This window comes from Bison bison, unplaced genomic scaffold (assembly GCF_000754665.1).
Source record: "Bison bison bison isolate TAMUID 2011002044 unplaced genomic scaffold, Bison_UMD1.0 scf7180017864304, whole genome shotgun sequence".
Classification (NCBI taxonomy): domain Eukaryota; kingdom Metazoa; phylum Chordata; class Mammalia; order Artiodactyla; family Bovidae; genus Bison; species Bison bison.
This window is the reverse complement of record NW_011494876.1, coordinates 4,132,195-4,153,675: the sequence shown is the minus strand read 5'-3', so window position 1 is coordinate 4,153,675 and position 21,481 is coordinate 4,132,195. Positions and strand designations below refer to the sequence as shown.

At 40.4% G+C, this 21,481-nt stretch overlaps 1 protein-coding gene across 1 annotated transcript in view; it reads right to left on the bottom strand.

Moving 5' to 3' along the window:
• CADPS (Ca++-dependent secretion activator) overlaps window positions 1-21,481 on the bottom strand; it is a 439,169-nt gene that overhangs the window by 109,117 nt on the left and 308,571 nt on the right. The window contains exons 14-16 of the mRNA XM_010851925.1: window positions 10,456-10,557; window positions 9,187-9,250; window positions 8,682-8,805 (exon numbers count right to left, since the gene is read on the bottom strand). Coding sequence (XP_010850227.1) covers window positions 8,682-8,805; window positions 9,187-9,250; window positions 10,456-10,557 — 290 coding nt within the window. The remainder of the gene's footprint in view (window positions 1-8,681; window positions 8,806-9,186; window positions 9,251-10,455; window positions 10,558-21,481) is intronic.

The following is a 21,481-nucleotide window of genomic DNA, read 5'->3' as shown; positions in this document are numbered from 1 at the left end:
CCCAGGCAGTTCTCGGGGGATCAGCCCTGGGCGCCCACCACATCCTCCTCCGCCATGTGTCAAGAACCCCAGCCCAGGTGAAATCCCTGTGTGTGGCATTCCTGCAGCATCCTGCATCTCCCTCTACAACACAGTCTCCAGATGAAATCACTCGTTTTATCGCCTGTCCTCTTCCTGAGAAGTTTATTGGGAGCTGCCTGAGGGCAAGGGATCTGGGCTGTTTTTTCTCACGGCTCCCTTCTCTGGTGCCTGACCCAGCTCCTGGAACTCAATGGGTATTTAACATATGTAGAACTATATTATAACATTTTCTTTTGAAATTTATGATAAAGAGATAAATCGGCTGCTTCCTATATAGTTCACTGACATTCAAACCTCAGCCCCTGCCTCAGCGGCTTCATCATCAGTGTGTTAGAAATGCAGATTTCCATGCCCCGCTCTAGACCTACCAAATCAGAATGTATGTTTTAACAAGATCCCCAGAGATTTGTATAAAGATTAAATTTTGAGAAGCACTGCTTTCTATTCCATTTCTGAAATCAAATAATATGTCTATATTGTACATTTGGATTTGGGGGTTTCCTTTTAAATAATAATACACCAATAATGACATAATTTTATGTTTATAATAACAAATACACAACTTTGTCGCTATAGATAGATAGTAAGGAAATGGCAACCCACTCCAGTGTTCTTGCCTGGAGAATCCCAGGGACGGGGGAGCCTGGTGGGCTGCCATCTATGGGGTCGCACAGAGTCGAACACGACTGAAGTGACTTAGCAGCAATGAGGGCTTATTATGTACCAGGCACTGTGTTAAGAGCTCTGTTGGAAATATATGTTTAAATCTTTGCAACAACCCTTTGAGAGGAGGAAACATTATTAGCCCCTTTTACAGAAAACAAAGGGGCTTCCCAGGTGGCGCTAAAGAATCTGCCTGCCAGTGCAGGAGGCATAAGAGAGATGCAGGTTTGATTCCTGGGTTGGGAAGATACCTGGTGCAGGAAATGGCAACCCATTCCAGTATTCTTGACTGCAGAATCCCACAGATGGAGAAGCCTGGTGGGCTATGGTCCACAGGGTCGCAAATGACTAAAGCAACTTAGTACGCACGCACAGAAAACAAAAGTGAGACTTAAATAGGTTAAAAACTAATTGGAGCCAAGACTGTGTGATATAAGTTTTTGACATAACAGATCCTGAGTGTTCACGCTGGTCGTGGGAGACTGTATTCTTGGAGCTGCCCATTTAGGATTCTGGTATGTGGACTCTGGAATCCCTCAACTGTCACACTAGAAACCAGTTACTAGATTGTGAGTGGGGAGAGTATCTCTTGGCTGAAAGACATGGCAGCCTGGTGGTGGTGGCGGGGGTCAGTGTGGGGGTGGGTGAAGGCCCTAAAGAGTGTGCAGGACCCCAGACAAGAGTTGCTCACTTGCCCATTTTATTTTGAAACTGGCTTCTTTTCTCTATACCTTGGTCTCCCCATCTGTCAAATGGTGGTTTGGGATTAAGTGATTGAGAAACCTCTTCTAATTTTATCACTAACAATCACAAGTCTTCCATAGCACAGAAGTTGAAAGTGTGGGCTTGGAATTAGGTTCATGTTCAAATTCTGTCTCTACAACTAACCAGCTGTGTGACCTTGGGCAAGTTACTTAACATCTCTCTGTTTCATTTCTCTGCATTTCTACAGACAACAGTGATTTTTTTACTTCATGGAGTGTAAGAGGCACATTTTAACATTTCTGAAATTGGATGCATCTTACATTTGATGGTGTGTCACAATTTAGTTGGCAGCATTATTTTATTCTTAGGATTACATAAATTAATGGTGCATTTTATAATTGATGGCTTTTAGATTCAATGAAATATGGCAACAAAATACTTATAGAATTGTTGTGAAAATTAAATGAGATATGCATGTATCTACTTAGCACATACTAAATTCTCAATAAATGACAGTTGTTATCGTGATCGGCAGCATGTCTTTTTGTTCTGGGAGAAGAGATGTCAGTTTCATATTTATTGATTCATGGCATATTTTTAACACATCCTCTGTTCCTCCAGGATCTTCCTTGGTGAGAGTGTTTGAAACATGTTTCTCCCTGTCCTCCTCACTTTTCATAAAGTATAGATGAGATACTAGTCTACAGGATAATTCTGGCTTGGAAACCCTGGTTTATGTATCACTGAAACAAGAAAGACGAAAAGATAAACATTTACTCCCCAGTGTTTACGACAGGAAGTGTTAGATAGGCCTTGTTTTAGGAATTTAGGATGGCCTGGATCTTTCTGAGATGGGATTTGCCCCCACTGGTGTCTTGGGGGAGCGGCTCCATATTGTGTGCTGTTGAGTGTCACAAGCTTGCTTGTCTCTTTTTTTCTTCTCCAACTGGACTCAGACCTATAAGACTTGATGGAGACAGGGAAAGATACAGAACCCCACTATTACAGAATCTCCCGGAAAGTCCTTTGGATAAATTTGACTTGCTCTAGAAGGTTTCTGTCATTTGGGAAGAAAAGAAAAATCCTCAGTTCTCTGACAATCTCAGGGGATCTCACTGCCCTCAGGAAGACTTCACAGGGGAAAGATTTTGGCAGTGATCTGGGCCCAGAAGACTGCTCTGACTTTGGTGGTTTTCCTGAAATAAAAGTTGTAAGTAATTTTGAATTTATCCACTGAGTGAAAGGGTAATATCCAATTGCTATCATGCTGGCTGGAAAGGCTGAATGGAGGAACGACACCCCTCCCCCACAATAAAAGGGGAAAAAAAAAAAGGCATGGTGTTTGAATTTAGAATGAGATGGGTTCAAATCCTGCTGAAGAATGTCATTTATCCTTTCCAAATCTCAGCCTCCTCAACTGTAAGAAGGGCAGTAATGAAACATTCTAGATGGGACTAAGGTAACAAATGAATCAGATCCTTCTTATTAAGTCCTTAGCACAGTGCTTGGGCCCATGGGTAGGCTGTCTGTCTGTCTGGCTATAGATGTATCTATTTTGCAAATCTTTGCTGTATTTGAAGGAAAAATTATACAAGTATTTAGCTGAGAACTGAGGCAAACCAGCAACAGGGGTGTAGACTTTCTCAGAGATTTGCTGGGTTCAGAATGTGTGACGGTTTAAATGGAAATGTATTTAAAATAATAGAATTCATTTGCAGGAGTCACAGCTTTTCTTTCATAGAGTAACAGCCTTTTACATCTCTCTCTCTTTTTTTTTTTTTTAGATACTGTAATTAAACTGAACATGCAATTTCTAATAATGCTCCCAGACAGAAAGCATAAGTCCACCAAAATGCCATCTGTAGAGTCCCGGAGCCTCGCAAAGCACAGTCTGACTGCAGGCTTCAGCAGCTGTTTGCACCTCGATTTTTGTATGGATACCTCCAGTTGTGCCTGGCCACCTCCACACAGTTAGTTTTGCACACCTATCCATGTATTCACACTTTGTTCCCTCTAAGGAAACTGAAAAGGTAGGGGGAGGGTAAAAATAAAAGATGTAAAGATCAGGAAAGAAGTGATTATGGTTTTGATTACAGCTGAAATCTACTTTGCCTAGAAGGGGCCTCGGACGTACCAAGCTTCAACCCCAACTCCGCTTTGATCTTAACTTTTGGGTCCACTTTTACCTTCTCCCTCTTCCTCAATCTTTTTTCCTCTATCTCTGCTGGTATGGCTTTTCTGGAGTGCAAATCACCAAGCTGCCCTCTTGCTTAAAGAGCCTTATTGGCTCTCTGTCACCTTTGGATGGGAGACATGTAGAATTTTTCTTGTGAAAATTGTCTGCAAAAATTGGTACAGATGCCAGGTGAAGCACGCATGGACCATGAGAGCCCATCTGAACTCTGTGTTATGAAGGGACAGAGAGACCGCATCTGCCGCCTCCGTTGCCATCACCGGTGCCCACTCCTGCTGTTACTTCAGCCTGTTGTACAACCACACTGAGGTACAGAGTAGTTCAGAGTATGGCCTCTGCCTGGCCTCAGACTCTCGCTCTGCACTTAGACTTCCAGGAACATATTATTTAACCTCTGCATATCTTAGTTTGCTCATTTCTAATATGGGAATAATAGTAGTAGCTATCTCATAAGAGATTTTGAGGTTTAAATGAGTGAATACATATAAATTACTTAAGAGTCATAGCTGGCATGTAATACACACTGAATAAGCTTTAGCTATTTTTATTAATGCTATGGTTTTATGTATTTGCACATATTACTCTCTTTAGCTAGGAAGCCTCTCCACTTTCCCATCCCATCTCATTTTCACTGATTCTAATTCATCTTTCAAGATGCAGTTCAAACTTGCCATCCCTGCAAAGACTTCTTTGGCTTTCCAACAATGCCCTCTTACACACAACTCTACCCATTAGTGTTGCTGAGTACAGAATTTGTAATTTACATTTAATTACCCATTGACACATATGCTCTATGAGGGTATCAGCTGTTTCTTCTTGTTTACGCAGTCCCTGGTTTTACCACTGTACCTGGCACATGGCAGGCTCCCACTAAGCACCTGTCGAATGAATGAATGAGTGAATGGATAAATGAACATCTTCCCTTCCAGGGAGAGAAAAGCTCATATGCCTTGAACATAGGTTTGTGAGTCTTCAAATACTTATTACTAGCCTAGCGCTTGGCATGTGCTCAAAAATGCTTTCCGAACTGATCTGAAACACATTCAACTTTACTCAAATGATAATTATCTTTGGAGAAGTCTTTAGACCTTAAAACCCTGATCCATACTATATATTTTTTCAAGCTTTCCTCAAAATAGACTCAGAAGTTTGGGAACCAAACAAGAAGAAAACTGCCATAGCCAGAAAACTTTTAAGGGCTTTCCTCTCATGAAACTCCTAGCAATGGCCCCCGTTTAGCCACCTGCGTGTGCGTCCTGCCCCATCACATGGTACATACAAGAACAACACAGAGACGATTCCTCTCTGCCTTGGCTGATAAACATTCATCAAAGAACACAAACTTCTCCATAGAGCAGAAAACAGGAAAAAGAAATGAAAAACAAAAAGGAAGATTAGTTTGCTTCAGTCACTTTAAAGACAAAAAAAAGTACATGAGGCCAAATCACTGGAGTCCTTGAAGCCAAAGATGAAATGAAGCTCCACAGCAAACCATAGTTCTGTCCCTTCAAAGCTTATGCCTTTACAGAAAGTCTGCTCTACAGAGGTCAACATCTCGTGGGTAAGGGATATAGTGAGACAGCACAAATTAACTCCTTAAGTACCATTGCAACCCCACATCAGTCTTTGGGAGTACATATGTTAAGGAGCTATTAAGAAACAAAAACAGAAACAAAAACTCAATGTAACTCAACAGTCCTGACAGTTTACAATGCATAGACAGTGGGTTCACCTGCGTCCTTTTGATTCTCTATTTGAAAGAGAAAGCACAACAAGGAGAGAAGAGAGAGAGAAACAAGAACACATATGCAGGATTAATGAGCAAGTGAACCAAAATGCCCCCCACTTATGTGTGATACATGATATTGGAAAGAAAAAGTTGCCCTTGAGTTCCCACCGCCCGGAAGTGTGGGGGCCAGCCAAAAAAGGCTCCTTCACAGAGGTGAAAAATGCTGCACAAATAGAAAATTAGTGAAATTAAGTTTTAATGTGAAATCAAGCTATGAAACATACATGAACTCTCCAAGTGACAATTAAGTCATATGTTCTAGCCAGAGCTTAGAGGACGAGGACAAGTTCAAATCTTCAGAAAGAACAAGGAAAAGCTTCCCAGCTTGCGCGAGAACAGACAGGAGGCATATAAGAGCTCATTTTACATAGAAGGGACCACTTGTGCGATCTTCTACCCACAACAGTTTGACATCTTAAACATGGAAAAGAAAGCACGGTTTTGCCCCAACTGTCCTTTTCCTGACACCTAACACATGGCTCCCCGCCTAGCTGCTATCTTTTGATTGTGTACCAGTGACAAGCACTTTACAAACTGGGGTTACACACAAGCAAAGTAAAAATGCATTCAGGTCACAGACAGAGAATAACTGAAAAACTTACAGACAAATCTGAGTTTATCACAAACAAATGGCTTAATTGTCTAACCTGTGTTAGGCTGATAAAAAGTGACTGGACTTCTCACACTGGGTTTCACAGACAGAATCAACAGACAAGCCAATGCTAAAAAACTTGAAGCAAGGAGAGTGAGTTGATTTGGATCTGGATTTTCTTGAAATAATGAAAACAGAAAGAGTGAAGACAGCATGGCGAGGAGGTGGTAGGTACTCACGAATGGTTAAATCCATCACTTGGGAGGCCAAGCAGAAGACAGGATGCTCATACATTTCTCTCTTTTTCCCTATAAAAGAGGATTTGGGCATGCAAGAGGCTTAGGTCAGAGGTCAAGAGGTTAAAGGTCACAGGTTAGAGGAAAACGTTACATTAGCTCAAAGGAGAATAGCCACAGAATATTTTGGGATAAACACAGGATAAAAGAAAAAAGGAGTATCAAAATTGGAGATCTACTGGATTAACCATTCAGCATGCCGTGAGTCACGAGAGAGATTGTGACCGTGATTTTACACGTCTCTTTAGAATTATTTGCAAGAATACAATGACCGAAAACATCATGAATAAAGGGAAACAGGATTTCATTGATTGAAGGCTCCAAGATACTAAGGATTTCAGACTTTAGTATCTAAGGCTCTTGAGGTATTTCTTCATAAACATAGTCTCCGGCAATATTACTATAACTTCTTTCCAACATTCTCAGGGAACTAAGCTATTAATGGTCACAGAGAAGCGCAAATGTCAAGATTTCTTTTCTGGGGGTAGGATCAGAACCTTGTAAAAGAAAGTTGACTGGTAGTAATATCTTTAAAGCTGCCATGTCTCAGCCTATGGTGGACTATGTTCATGAAAGAAAACCTGATACATGCAGCCAGAGGATGTTGGGTTGTCTGAATTAACAATCCCAGCATGCTTTGAAATTGGCGTCACAGCCACTTTTGCAGAGGTAAAGTCAAAAAGTGGCTGAGCCAATCACGGACAAGGAAGGAGAGAAGCGGAAGAGAGCAGGTAGTGTGGAATGAGGTACTTCTCTGACAAGAGAGTTGGAAAAAAAAGACTGATTTCTTCAAAGAATCCCCAGACCTAAAAGTCACAGTGCAAAAGATAATTAACACAACCAAGAAGAATTGAGGCACAAAAGGAAATTACAGACCAGCTGATCTACTTTGGAAACGAATGCATTTTTACTTACAGATCTTAAAGTTTGTTTTTGGATATTATTTATCTGAAAGAAGAGAGCAGATCTTACCAAAAGACTAGTCATAGCTAGACCAAGACCTACGTACGAGTCAGCGGACATGGCAACCGAACGTTTCTTGATCCCATCCCATCTCTGGCCTGGCCTAGAATTATTAGGTCCCCAGCTGACTTTAACAAATACAACCAATCATTGTGTCCTGGCAAGGTAAATGCTGGAATCATTATTTGCTAATATAGCCCTTTAACAGTCTACTTGTTCCTCTATTTTTGTCACTCATTACCAAGTCAAGAGTTGATCATCCTTTTAGTGCCCAATTCTTAAGTGTTTCTCCCTGGATGCATAACAACGAATTCATTACCACTGGTACACAATTTGCATTGTCAGACAGACAAAATTGAGAGAGGGAGGACATGGAATGTACAGAACACTGCGAATTTGACATGATCTTAACCTAATTCTCTAAGGAAACAAGAACTTTGGCAGGGTAAGTGATGGGGCTTTAGTAGTTAATTAGGTCTCTCTCTCTTTTTTTTTTTTCCAGTCATGTCCTGAAGGCAGACAACGAGTATTTGCTGGATTGATTGGGTGTTTCACAAGGGAGAGAACATCGGATTCCAGAATGCGGACACACTGAGTTTTGCACACAGAACTTCCACATTTATACACTTACACCACGGGTCAAGTTGGGTGTGGTTTTCAAATCACCCTATAGCAGCCAACAGGGTAACAATGAAAAGTAATTAATACCTTTGCAAACAAACAGGTCCCAAAGAACCATATCTTCTCAAGTAGGGTGGACTCAAAGTGCCTTTGGACGATTACTTGGTCATTAGTGACCACATCCCTAAAACCTGAAAGGGGAGTGATAACAACCATCCTAGGTTTGGAGTAACAAGATTGAACAAGATCTATAACAAACCAGGAGCCATCAGAGACAGTGGAACACTAACCTGCCATCAAGTTTGAAAAGCTACCAAGAGACAAGATATGTTCAAGGGGCAAGAAAGAGTTAAGCAAAATCTTGATGTTGCTTTATTCAATTCTTGTTTTACTTGCAACGCAATCAACAGTGGATAACAAACTGTTTAGTTTTCCTCTATTTAAAGAAGGTAGCCATCCTACAGAGCTCTTTTATAGAAAAACATTAGCCACAGAGCAAAGTTAGGGCCAACACCAACTCTTAGAAGGATCTTAGTTGTCCTATAACATCCTATATTCAACATCTTTTTCTACAAAGACTGTTTCCTGAGCCCCTGTTCTTGAATTCATTTATGTGGCCACAGCCGAGGAAGCTATCACATTTCAAGTGTTTTCAACTTTCAGCTTAAATACAGAGATGGGCCACTATTTTCTGGTGCCTGTCAGGAAAGAGAAAGACGTCCCCAGGGAGGCATACCAAAATTTAAATTAAAAACTGGGGGCAGAAGGGGGTCTTACCTTCGATTTTGGCATACTCTGACAGTCGAGAATAGTTGACTAAAGCAGCTTGCTCTAGACATTTACGGATGACTGCTTTTACCTCCTCTTGTGGCACTGGGGTTACAATGTCTTTCATCAAGACCTACAGGTGGAAAAACAAGGTTCTTAAAATGGTTCAATGATATGTGTTACCCATTTATACTTAAATAATTCAGTTTAAAATTAATTGTGAATGCCTCTTTGCAACTTAATATTGATCAAGCACCACGGTTAGAGTCAAAATAAAAAATTCCAGTGCACAGTTGGGCTGTCAAAGCCTGTCCGTGATTCATGGAAAGGTTAGGAGCATATCATCAGTATATCTTAACTATTTGAGAGGCTGGCAGTTTTCTCATATTTATTCTGATATTTGATGAAAGGTAAAAAAAAAATCTTCTAAAAATGAGAAACTAGGTCATTCAACCACCACGATGATGTTCATGTCTCTGCGTACATGTCACCTGTCTTTTACTTCCATTCTTACCCTTTCCAAGAGTGAGAGGGTAGCTTTCAAAGCACCTTCAGGTCGACCAAATGGAAAGCAATACCTAAAACAGACAGAAAAATGTTCAGGTTGCCGAATCGATTGCATTTTAGCATGAAATATGCTATAACTTGATTCCTATGGCAACTCTCTCTGAGGAACAGAGAATGCTTTTTATTTTGTCACGTTGTGTTATGTTAATCTGAATTCACACCATATATGTGTGTATATAATGTATATATATGTGTATGTGTGAATAATGACTAAAGAGAGACTCTGCAAATGTCTGCAACAGAAAAGAATATTTCCAGTGATGACATAAGGTTCTGTTTAGATTTCTATTGTGAAGGAGAACCCTTTGCTAGCTCAATTGTGACCTTATATATAATTATTGAGACTGGCATTAAGAAATAGTTTTAGTTCAAACCAGCTAAACTTCAAATACACCTAAATCCCTAGAGGATTAAGATAGGAAATACAAGAGTGTATTTTGAGCAGATTCATGATTCTGCTAATTGTCTTGCCTTGATTGTAGTTTTTCATTGCTATTTGATCTTTTGTTACTGGCAATGCACCTTACATAGAGTGTACAACCAGTAAGGATTTATCCAGGGTTGTTTTTTTTTTTTTAAATGTGTATCACACACAGATTTTATGTGTTTTTGCTGCATCACACGGTCTGTGGGATTTAGTTCCCCAACCAGGGATTGAACCTGGGCCCACAGCAGTGAAAGCCTACATCTCAAACGCTGTACCATCAGGGGAGTCCCTGTCCAGGAGGGTTTTGATGATACAGATAGTTCTAGTGACTATTTCGGGCATCATAAACCTTTCAAGACACTTCCTCATGATACAAAGGGAGCAGGACAGCTTACACAAAGAGGGCTTTGTTCTTTTAGTGGAAATAAAATGACCTTAAGATTTCTAAGTCTCCTGAATATCAGCAAACTCTGTCTTGGTTGGCTTTTTCATTCGTTATTTCAAGTTTTTTTTTTTTAAGTACAGCTGGTTTTCAACATTGTACTAGTATCACGTATACAGCAAAGTGGTTCAGTTTCATATATATATTTTTTTCTCAGATTCGTTTCATTTATAGGTTATTATAAAATATTGAGCTTAGTTCTCTATGCCATACAATAAGTCCTCATTCAGATGTTTTTAAATATCCAGTGTGTCTCTGATAGATTTATAGTTTTAGAAAATCAAGCCCTTAATTTGCCCCTCCCCAGGCTCATCTTCCTAAAAAGCCCTTTAACCCCAGATCCTTACCTAAAATGTGTAATCTGATTTTCCAACAGAACTCGGAGCCTTTCCTTGATTTCTTCAAAACGCTCCTTTTCTTCAACAGTCACAGTTCCAATTCCATCAGGCCTGAAAGGAGACATGTCATGAGGTGATGGGAACCTCATATGCTGACACCATCAAATCAAATCTCTAGCAGGAGGAAACTGTCCATTTTAGAAGAACAACTACAGTGATCGATGTGACCTTAGGAGAAGTCCTGCTTCTCGGTGCTGGTGACTAGAGGGGATGGGGTACGCTGAGGTTATCGTTTGGAGACATTTGCAGAACTGTCGCTCATTTATTGTGAAATGGTAAAATGCACAAAGAGGTGGCTTGCAGGTTAAAGCAGCTTCTAGATCTGTTCTGCTTGGATCACAGCTTCTGAAAATTTTGAACTGCTTGCCAACATTTGTTTTTTTAATTAGGAAAGTTTTATAATACAATTCTCGTAGAATTTGGAACAACTGGCATTAATTGGCAAGGGGCAGAAAACAGCTTTTTCCTTGGCTGTGGCAGGTTATGTTACCTGAATCTCTTGCAGGCACTTAGGTTTGAGACTCCTGAATTACGCACACAAACTCCTATGAAAACCAGGTTCCCTGTAAGTGTCTACCTTTCCCAGAGCTCAATGCTGATAAATGACTCAATTTCCATAATTACAGATGTTCAGACTAATTTAACCACTTATATAGTAACTAAAGAACAAATTACAAGACAGTGTAGAAATTATAAGACCTTTATGAAAGAAACTGAAGAAAACAGATGGAAATATCTTGTGTATTTGGACTGGGAGATTTAATATTGTTAACATATCTATACTATTTAAGTCATCTATATATTTTATGCAATCCCTATTAAAATTCCAATGGAAAATTTTTTCACAGAAATCCTAAAATCTGTAAGAAACCACAGAAGCCCCAAATAACCAAAGCAATTCTGAGAAGGCAGAACAAAGTCAGAGGCATCACGATTCCCGAATTCAAACTATAAAACTGCAGTAATCAAAACAGTATGGCACTGGCATAAAAACACATACATACAGACCAATGGATCAGAGTTGAGAGCTGAGAAATAGACCCTCGCACATATGGCCAAATAATACTTGACAAGGGAGCCAAGTGTATTCAATGTGGAAAGGACAATTTCTTCAATAAATGGTGTTGAGAAACTGGATATTCACATACAAAAGAACGAAGTTGGGCCCTTATCTTAGAACACTCACAACAAAGAACTTGAAATGGACTAAAGACCCGAAACTGTAAAAATCCTAGAAGGGAATATAGAGGAAAAGTTCCTTGATATTGGTCTTGGCAATGATTTTTTTGAATATGACACCAAAAGCATAAACAACAAAAGCAAAACAGACAAGACAAAAAAGTGACACTTTAGCAAACTAAAAAGCTGCTCCATAGCAAAATGTATAGACAATCTATACAGTGAAAGAAAATATTTGCAAACCATCTATGTGATAAAGGGTTACTATTCAAAATACAGAAGGGATGCATAAAAAAATAGCAAAGACCCCAAATAATGTGATTAAAAATAGGCAGAGGACAAAGACATTTTTCCAAAGAAGACATATAAATAGCCAGCAGGTACATGAAAAGATGCTCAACATCATTAATCAACAAAGAAATACCAATCAAAACTATAACGAACTATCACCCCACACCTGTCAGAATAGCTGTTCTCAAAACAAAAAGACAACAAATAAATGCTGGTGAGTCTGTGGAGAAAAACGAACCCCTGTGCACTGCTGGTAGGAATGTAAATTGACACAGCCACTATGAAAAACAGTATGGAGGCTTTTCAAAAATTGAAAATAAAACTGCCATGTGATCTAGTAATCCCACTTCTGGGTATATATTTGAAAAAAGGAAATCACAATCTTCAAGATACAACTGCACCTTGTATTAACTGCAGCATTATATATAATAGCCAAGATAAGGGGACAACCTAAGTTGGGTATTGACAATATTATCGACACAGATGAATGGATAAAGGAAATGTGACATATACAAAGTAGAATATCATTCAGCCACAAAATAGAAGGAAATACTGCTTTTGTGACCACATGGATGGACCTTGAGGGCATTATGCTAAGTGAAGTAAATGAGACAGAGTAAGATATACAGTGATATGTGTATGATAAACACATATCACTTATATGTAGTATCAAAAGAAGCTGAACTCGTAGAAAGAGAGAGTAGAATAGTGCTTGCCAGGTTGGGGGAGTGAGTGAAATGGGGAAACGTTGGTCAAAGGGTAAAGCTATAAGAAGAGTAAGTTTTGGGGATCTAATATATCCTATGGTGATGAATTGAACTGAACTGATTATAATGAACAATACTGTATTACTTACTTGAAACTGTTAAAGTAGATTTTAAATGTTTCCAACACACACACAGAGACCCACAGACACACACAGTAAGTATACGAGGGGATGTAGGTGTTGATGAACCTTATTTCAGTAATCATTTTAAAATGTATGCATGTATCAAATCCTCACATTTGCACATCTTAAACTTACATCGTATGTCAATATCTCAATAAAAGCAGAAAAAAGAACAAACCACATAGGCTATTTTTTGATCTAAGTGAACTGCTGCTCATTTAATAAAAAAGAATGCCTCAGCATAAATAAGTGAATTTCAGTGTAGTCCCAGTATTCTCATGTTTCTGAATCACCAATAGGTTCACACACATTTTCCTTATTTCCTCTGGCCCATTCAAGTTGAGAATACAAAGGAAGGCTGCATATTTATAGCCCAAACTTATCTGTGCCAAATTAGACGTAGGATAATCTGACCCATTCAAAGTCTTCAGCTACCCAGATCTTGTAGTGACTTGTTTTGACTACTGGCTGAGCCAGTTTGCAGATTGGTGCGTCACCATGAAACTTCTATTGGAACATTCTTCAGTTTGCAAATGCAAGTCATCTTGAGACCAAACAAATGGTCTTATTTATAGGCCTTCTCAAGGATCCAGCAGAAGTTGGGAAAATCCTGTATACTAGACCAGTCTGACTGCACAAAAGACTTGGCAAATGATAGCAGTGTACCTCCTGTTAGGGGTTTATTGGTCAGCTTCCCTTCTTTTTAAGTACTAAAAATGCCCTATTTGAAAAAAGAAAAAACTTCCTCTCCCCCATTTTGTGGAAAATACCCGTAACAGTAAAATCCTATACTGTGCATTTATTCACACCCTCCTGAACTTAAGTAAATGCAGAACGGTAAATACCAGGTAGGCAGCTTGAATCTATACATGTGCCTTCACTTTTAAATTTTCAGAAAAATCTCAAATGTTAATTTATGAAATTTATTAAAAAATTTTTTTTAAACATGAAATGCCCACAAATCTGTAGTTAAACCTCAGGATGAATTCATTGGCCCCACAAAATACATGTGACACTTTCTGTAGTAACATCTCATGGGTCTGTTATAATCTAAAACTTCCTTTGCCTATGGCTTTTGGATTTTGTTTACACAAAATTCGGCTTACTAATGCACTGAATACACATTTATACAGTCGTTTTGTGTGCATACCTACAATCAATTTGGGAAAAGTTGAGCCATTTTAAGCATTTTGTTTCTTAGTGGGGAATTAAGCCAGAGAAAAATGCTATTAAATATAAGGCACAATTCAGAGAGGAGTTTATAGATCACCTAGAAAAGCCTGAAAACCATTTCACAAAGGCAGCCAGAGATGTCTATGGCCATTACTAGGAAATAAACCTCTGTGTGAAGAATATCATTCCTTCCTTACCCAACAAGCCTTCTAAGGCAATCAGGCAATTAGGAAGCAGCTCTCAGATTTGGGTTTGAGATGATACAAACTGAACATTTAGTATGTGCCTGGCTTTCTTGTAATTCTCACTATAAATGGCATTATAAACATAACATTTATGATGTTTTTCCCCTTTTGTTTTAATGATTCACATTTATAATTATTAAATGTATCAGATGGCAGCTTCCATGTCTCCTTGGACTACTTTGTGAGCGCTGTTAATCTCCCTATTCAAAAAGGGTAAACAATGAAAAATTATTGCTATCTTTTCTTAAATTTGCTTCTTAATCACCTATGCCACTGTGAACACTTGCATTTTAAAATAAATGAAACAAACTAATCTGAGTCTGTAAGACACACAGTGCAGAGTTCACCAACAAAAACTGGCGATAAAACATACCCCGATTTAGACATCCAATGCACATGTATTTATAATTGCCAGAACTGCCCTGAAATGATGCTGGTAATGAGGGGTGTTATTTTACAAATCAAGGGAGAGAAATGCAGGAATAATAGAATTTGTCTAAGATCACAGATTGTCACTCTTATCAGTTAAAAAGCAAAAATAACCTTGGCTGCATTGATTTCTCATAGTTTTTGAAAATTCTGTCAAACATCAGTTTCTTTTCCACTGACCCCTATAATTCATCAATGTTAACTGTACAGGTTTACATGGATCTACTAACTGAAAAATCCCGTTCAATATTCTGGGGAACATGGTTCTCCCAGAAGCAATAAAATACTTTCCCTAGAACAGGGGCCACACAAGCCTGTCTTATAATCACACAGAAAGCCTGTGAGACCTCAGACTGAGGGGCGACCTCAGACTGTGGGTGTGTGGGGTACGATCTGGCCGGAGACCTGAGAACTGGCCTTTCTAACAAGTTCCCTGGTCCTGCTGGTTTGGAGAACCTTACTTTAAGAACCTCTGCCTTAGAGAGCAAGAAAATATTTGGTAGGTGGCCGAATACATGAAAGGGTATTTTGGTTCAGGGTTCCTAGTTTCTCTTGGATTAGAGTAGATCTGGAACCAGAGATTTTCTCTAAGAAGTACACAGTCCACTTAACGAAGCTAGCAACCCCTTCCAAAAATGGCATTTGCACTGTTTCCAAGGTGCCATTCCAAGCAGTTCTGGTTGCAAAATAAACAGAAGAACTGTACTGGTATCGCTCAGAAGCCATGCTTTGTTTCTGTGTTCTGGAAACATTTGGGGGTGATTCTATAATTGTCATAAAACTGGCTCTGCATCCTGTTCTGCTCTCAATACTTCTAACACTTAAGGAATCAAAAAGAATGAGAGAAGAGGAGGACTGATGCTGGATCTTTACACTCCTACCTAGCAAATCCCAGGCTGAGATGTTTCTTCACTCAGGACACATGTCTAGGAGCCTGAATCCTCTGTTCTCTTGGATCCTATTACATTTTCTGTGGCTGTTTCTGTACTTCTTAGGGTCCACTGCCGTTTCCTAAGGGCACCTAGATCTCCTTCGGAGGAATGCCCTTGGCTGCACTGTGCATAAACTGAGGTGCCTACTCTCCTGCTGTCAATGCTGAAGCCTTCATACAGGCCAGCTCCTCCCTTGGGTGGTCACTGGACATCTTAGTTGGACGATGAACTACACTCAGCCAACTGGACACTCTTTCCTGGAACTTTTACATCAAAGAAACAATGCAAAGATAAAAGAAACAGATGGGGTTTGCTCATGCTAGCAGCTGTGCCCTGCCCAGCCTGTCTCTCCATGTTCGTAGTTCTTAATCTGTGATTGCACCTTAGAACCAGGAGAGAGCTTTGAGAGGTCCCACCCTCAATCTCTGACTCAGAGTGTGGGCATCAAGGCCTACACATCATCAGTTTCATTCCCTAAGTTATTCTAACGTGCAGCTAGGATGGCACCATGGCTTTGATCCTGTTTCCTACTTTTCAGTCACTGCCTTGATTCCAGTTTCCCCCTCCCTTTCTTTGAGGTTCCTGGCATCATCCCAATAAACTTTCTTTTGCTTAGATAATCCAGAGTTAGTTTCTGTTCCTTACATGGAACTGACGTACATGCATAAAGCACACATTCCCTCCTTTCCCATGAGCTCAATTTTAGTAGAAATGTTGGCGCCTTTGAATCTAGCTTTACAGACACACACAACAAGGAAACGTGATCCCTTGTCACTGGTTCCACCTAACTGCACACTGGCTAACCACTCACTTCTTGTATATCATGATCCCGCAAACTTGAGACAATATGCAGGTCAACTGCAGTCATTTTTGGAGCCCTGTTGAAGACTGGAAGCTCTCCCACCTGCAGGCCATCGCTGGAGCCAGAAGTGGGTCTCTCAGGCCACGACAGACTATATTGCATCTGACACAGCAGGCATCTCCGGAATCCACCTTTCACGTTTTCGGCAAACCGTTTTCTCACTGTCCTTCACAAAGTTGACATTTTCGGCAGCACGATAGGAAAGATGTCATGTCGGCTGCTCTTCAAGCTCTTGTCACAGTGGTTAGCACCAGTTCTGTCATCTTCATTCTCCTCACAGCCTCCCATCTTAAGCCATGTCACAAATCATAATACATCTAGAGTTGTGTTTTTCTGTTTCTTTTTTTTTTTTAATCAGATTACGATGACCCTAACCCAGCTGCCCACACTTCAGAACTAGTACTGCAAATTCCTCTTCCTTTACCCAAGTGTTTCTGAGCTAGAGCTTGTTACTTAATGTCTACTGTAGGATTAATCCAATATGATTAAGCATGAGGCTTTTAATGTGAAAACACCTCATCTTGATATTTGAAATTAAGTGTGAACAACTGAGACAAAGAATTCAAACTACCTTGTGTTTTGTGAAAGTGAACTGACCTCTTTGGGATTGTTAAATTGTTGTTAGACACCCAGGTGGGCACATGGAGTCCTAGCATTTAATTATTCTGCCAACAGGGTTCTCTGTATTGAAAGCTGGGCCACAAAACCTTCATTTGGAAGGTAAGATATTTCAAGAAGGTCAGGTTACTAAATTAATTTGAAACATATTGGGTTAATTGATGGATGTGTTCTGATACTGCATCTATCTGGTAATCAAGTGCAGAATCCAGTGTGAAACGAAATGTGTGAATTCAACAAAAGGGGAAAGCGTGTCTGGTCCACCTCTCTGCATTCAGCCAGCTTTATGCTCCAATCACTATCAACAAGGGGTAAAACTCCAGCTGAAGTGGGAATATACTTTCTCTCCAAATGCAAATGTCCACATATGCCGGTGCAGGCACCGTAAACACGATACATTCTCTCTCTCCAAATGGATGCATGCCTGCAGACCGCAGTATGGATCCATGAAAATGTCCCTAAACAAGCAAGATAACCGAATCCTGCTTGCTACAAAATTGTTCCAGCCCAGAAACATGAAAGCTGAAAGGGTCAGAGTGGAACAGAATATTTTAGTAGCCGTTCCTTGCAATGGTCCCTCAATAGAACATTCAGACTAAACACACACTCTTAACCTCTCTCTCTCTCTCTTTAAAAATTGACTTCTAGCAATTCTTAACCCTTACAACTTTCAAAATGACACTTTTGAATTTAATCCTATTGTGGAATATTTTCCTTTGTCTCTTTCAAGTGGTTAATAACTCCACGTTTAAGAACACCAAAGCAGCACATCTCAAAAGGAGGCATCCCCACTTGCTCATCTGGATGGTTTGTATAATCTCTAGGTTAATTATAAATTGTAATTAGGACTCTCACATCCTGTAGTCACTGCTTCATTATGAAAGCCCAGCCTTACCCTTTCCTTCTCCTCTCCCTCCAGCCCATGCCCTTTTCTAATTATGCCCGGATGCCCTGGGGCTCAGACACGCTGCTAAAACAAATATATCAAAGTGTTTGTATCACAAAGAGTAAGCTAGGAAGCAACAGCAACCAGTTTCTACAACATTACTAATGCATGCTGAAGATTCTTGAGACTGGCTTTAGTCAATTTGAGAAAGAGGTTAGACCAGGGCAAAAATACACAAGGCAGGTTTTCTGTGACTTGTTTACTGCTTTTCTAAACATGGAGCTAAAACCCAACAATATCAGGTGTCTTTACTCTCTCGAAAGGATGGGAGTGACAGAAGTCTCTCCCTACTGAACAATCTCAGAATGTGTAAGTTATTGGCACAAGGACATTAATCAAAGTGGCTTAGGCTCTGCCCAGGTGCTGAGTGAAGCAAGAGCCCCAGAGATGATTAGAAAAATGACATAAAATGTATGAGAGTGCGTTTTTCTTTCTCCAGAGAAGGACCAATTTCTAAAATTTTTACTACAGAGATTTTTCTTTTTGAGGACTAAGCGAAGAGATGAGTTCCTTTATTTCTAGACAAGCAAAGATACACCTAGGGTTTAAATTCTACCTTGAATACCCTATGACCCTATGTAGAGATTTCTGAGTGGTTCAGAGCAGTAACATCAGTGGTCAGAGTTTTTGGGTATCACACCTACCCTAAAAAGGGTATGATATCTGAAAATATATTTTGCACCAATGAGCACGGCATGAGGGCACACTAGTGGAATTTTAGAAGGAAAATGCACAATAATTGGATTTTTTGTTAGGCACCAATGGGATATATATCCAGCACATTTTATGTAAGATTTTATGTTTGAATTGGAAAATCTGCTATTCTCATGGGGCAAATTTCCTTCAGGAAGAGAGTCACATGGGTTAAAGGATAGCATACAAGCTCTAGAGAGAATTTCTTCTTGGGATGCAGACTTTTACATGAAATATCTTTGGACTTTTTCCCTACTCTCCTTCCTCCGATTAGGCGAGGCTGGTTCATTAGGACTTAGAGAGTGTGGCGCGGCCGCGTATAAGGCCACCACCACCCACTCGGAGCTGAGAGGCCAAGCAGCCAGGCACTCCTGTCCACAGTGAGGAAAGGCCTGTGTCAGCATGTAACATGGGACCAGGACTGCGAATGTCACTGCCACCCCCACCCACGCCTGCCTGCTACCAAACTGCTGCATCCACAGGCCGGTAAAACAGAACTGCCCTGCTATCGTCTTTTCTCTCTTTTTTGGGGAGGGAGGGTTAGAAAGCACCAGACATAATGTCCGGATGGCTGTATGTGCGTGTAACACAGAGAGAAAGGGAGGAAGGAAAGGAGGGAAGGAGATACTGGATAAAAAAGGAAAAAATAAATACAGATGCAAAATGACTCATTTACTTCCAGGTAGGCATTCCCCCTACAATAAATAAAGGCAACCATGATATGACATGGACTGGGAGTGAGGGACTCAGACTGGAGGCAAGGACACGGACAGTAGAGCAAGTGCTGTGGTCCAGCGGAGAGAAGACAGAGGCCTGAACCCTGGCAGTGGTACTGAAGGTAAGGAGAAGTAGGCAGACTTGAGAGAGATGCAAAAGCATTGGCAGGGCACGTAGCTAAATCCCTGGGATGCGCTGAGGAAGGACACATCAAGGACGGCTCCCAAGGTTTTGTCTTGGGCAAATGGGTGGGTGGAATCTCTCACTGACTTAGAAACAGGAGTAACAGGAGAAAAGGGAGTTCCATCTGAGTGCTCAGTTACTAAGCCACAGGGATCACATGGTTTCTGCACACAAGCAGCACCTTGGCTTCAAATGCATTTCCCAGAAGAATCCTTGGACACATTTTCAGAGATTTTTAGGACTCATGCCCTCTTACATCTGCTTACAGACGCATTAATCTATGCAGCCTACTTTGGATTGGGGCGGTTGGCATTATGGATTTGTTAATTGCTGATACAATGTACTTTCTCTGCAGGCCATATGTGAAGAGCAGCACTGGCATTCAAGAAATGTTAAATAATAATGTAAATGAGAAAAATTTCCAATCCCAATAATAAAGGGATCCAAGGAACATTGACGCAACTTGCAATCATCGGAGCTGTTTGATTGCCTTGTCACTGTGGGACAGTGACCAAAGTGATGTTAATCTAAATGTCATCTAGAAAGAAGACTAAAAATATTATGGTGAAAATTAAGTACTGCAACCTTAGGAGCTGATTTAAAAATTAGAAGATATAGCAATTTACATCTGTGGATTTGATGATCGCCAAGAGCAACCAGCTGAACATACTCACATTTTCCTTTTCTTTCCCCTCTCTCTTTGCAAAAATGGGTTGTTTTAAAGAGCTAGTTCAAACTAATGTTCCTTCAATCAATGGTTCTTAAATGCTGCTACATATAAGGGTTTAAAACCAAGATGCTTAGGTCATATCCTAGACTAAATCAGAACCTCTGCTGGTGGGGCTAAGGCATCAACATTTTTTTAGGCTCTTAAAGTGATTCCAATATGCAGCTAAGTTTGACCACCAAGGTCTTGAATAAGTAGGATCTGAAGACTAAATGCCTTAGAAATACCTGGGGAGGAAATGATTAAAAAGGGTAGATGCCTGGCACCATTGAAGACTTACTGAACCAAATTATTTGAAGATGGGACCTCATTCTTTTCATTTTTACAAACTCCCCATGTGATTTCTGTGACAACCCCTGCACAAGCTGAACATCAGTGTCAAGCCTTTAGACACAGAATATGTCTGTATAAAAGAAACCAAAATCCAAATAAAAAGGAGAAATTTCATCCCAACACCTGGAAGTTTGATGTTTTGGGTTTTGTTTGCAGGGGGCTGCCCTGTGCACTGTAGGATCTTCAGAAACATCCCAGGCCTCTACCCACTAGATGACAACAGCATCACAAAGTAACAATCAAAATGTTTCCAGACATCGCCAAGTGTCCCTTGGGGAAGAGATCACCCCAAGTCAAGAATCTAAGAGATTCCAGACATGTCGATGATTCCATTATCTTCCACTCCTTGGAATTATGAACAGTGAAATTGACCAGGTATGTCTACCCTGGATTAGGTGTTCTGGATTCAAGTAGGCAATTAGGCTTCCCAGGTGGCACAGTGGTAACGAATCTCCCTGCCAATGCAGGAGATGTGGGTTTGATCCCTGGGTCGGAAAGATCCCCTGGAGAAGGAAATGTCAACCCAGTCCAGGAGTCTTGCCTAGGAAATCCCATAGACAGAGGAGTCTTGCGTGGGGTTGCAAAAGTGAGAGACATAACTTAGAGACTAACAACAATAACAGGCATAGTCTCTCACAAAGATGCAGCACAGGCTTCCAGAGAAGATGGGATAAACTCAGTCACCAGCACCTGAGTGATCACTGATGATGTCTAGCGCAGCAGGGCTGGGCCCTGCCTCCATGTTTGGGGCTGCTGAG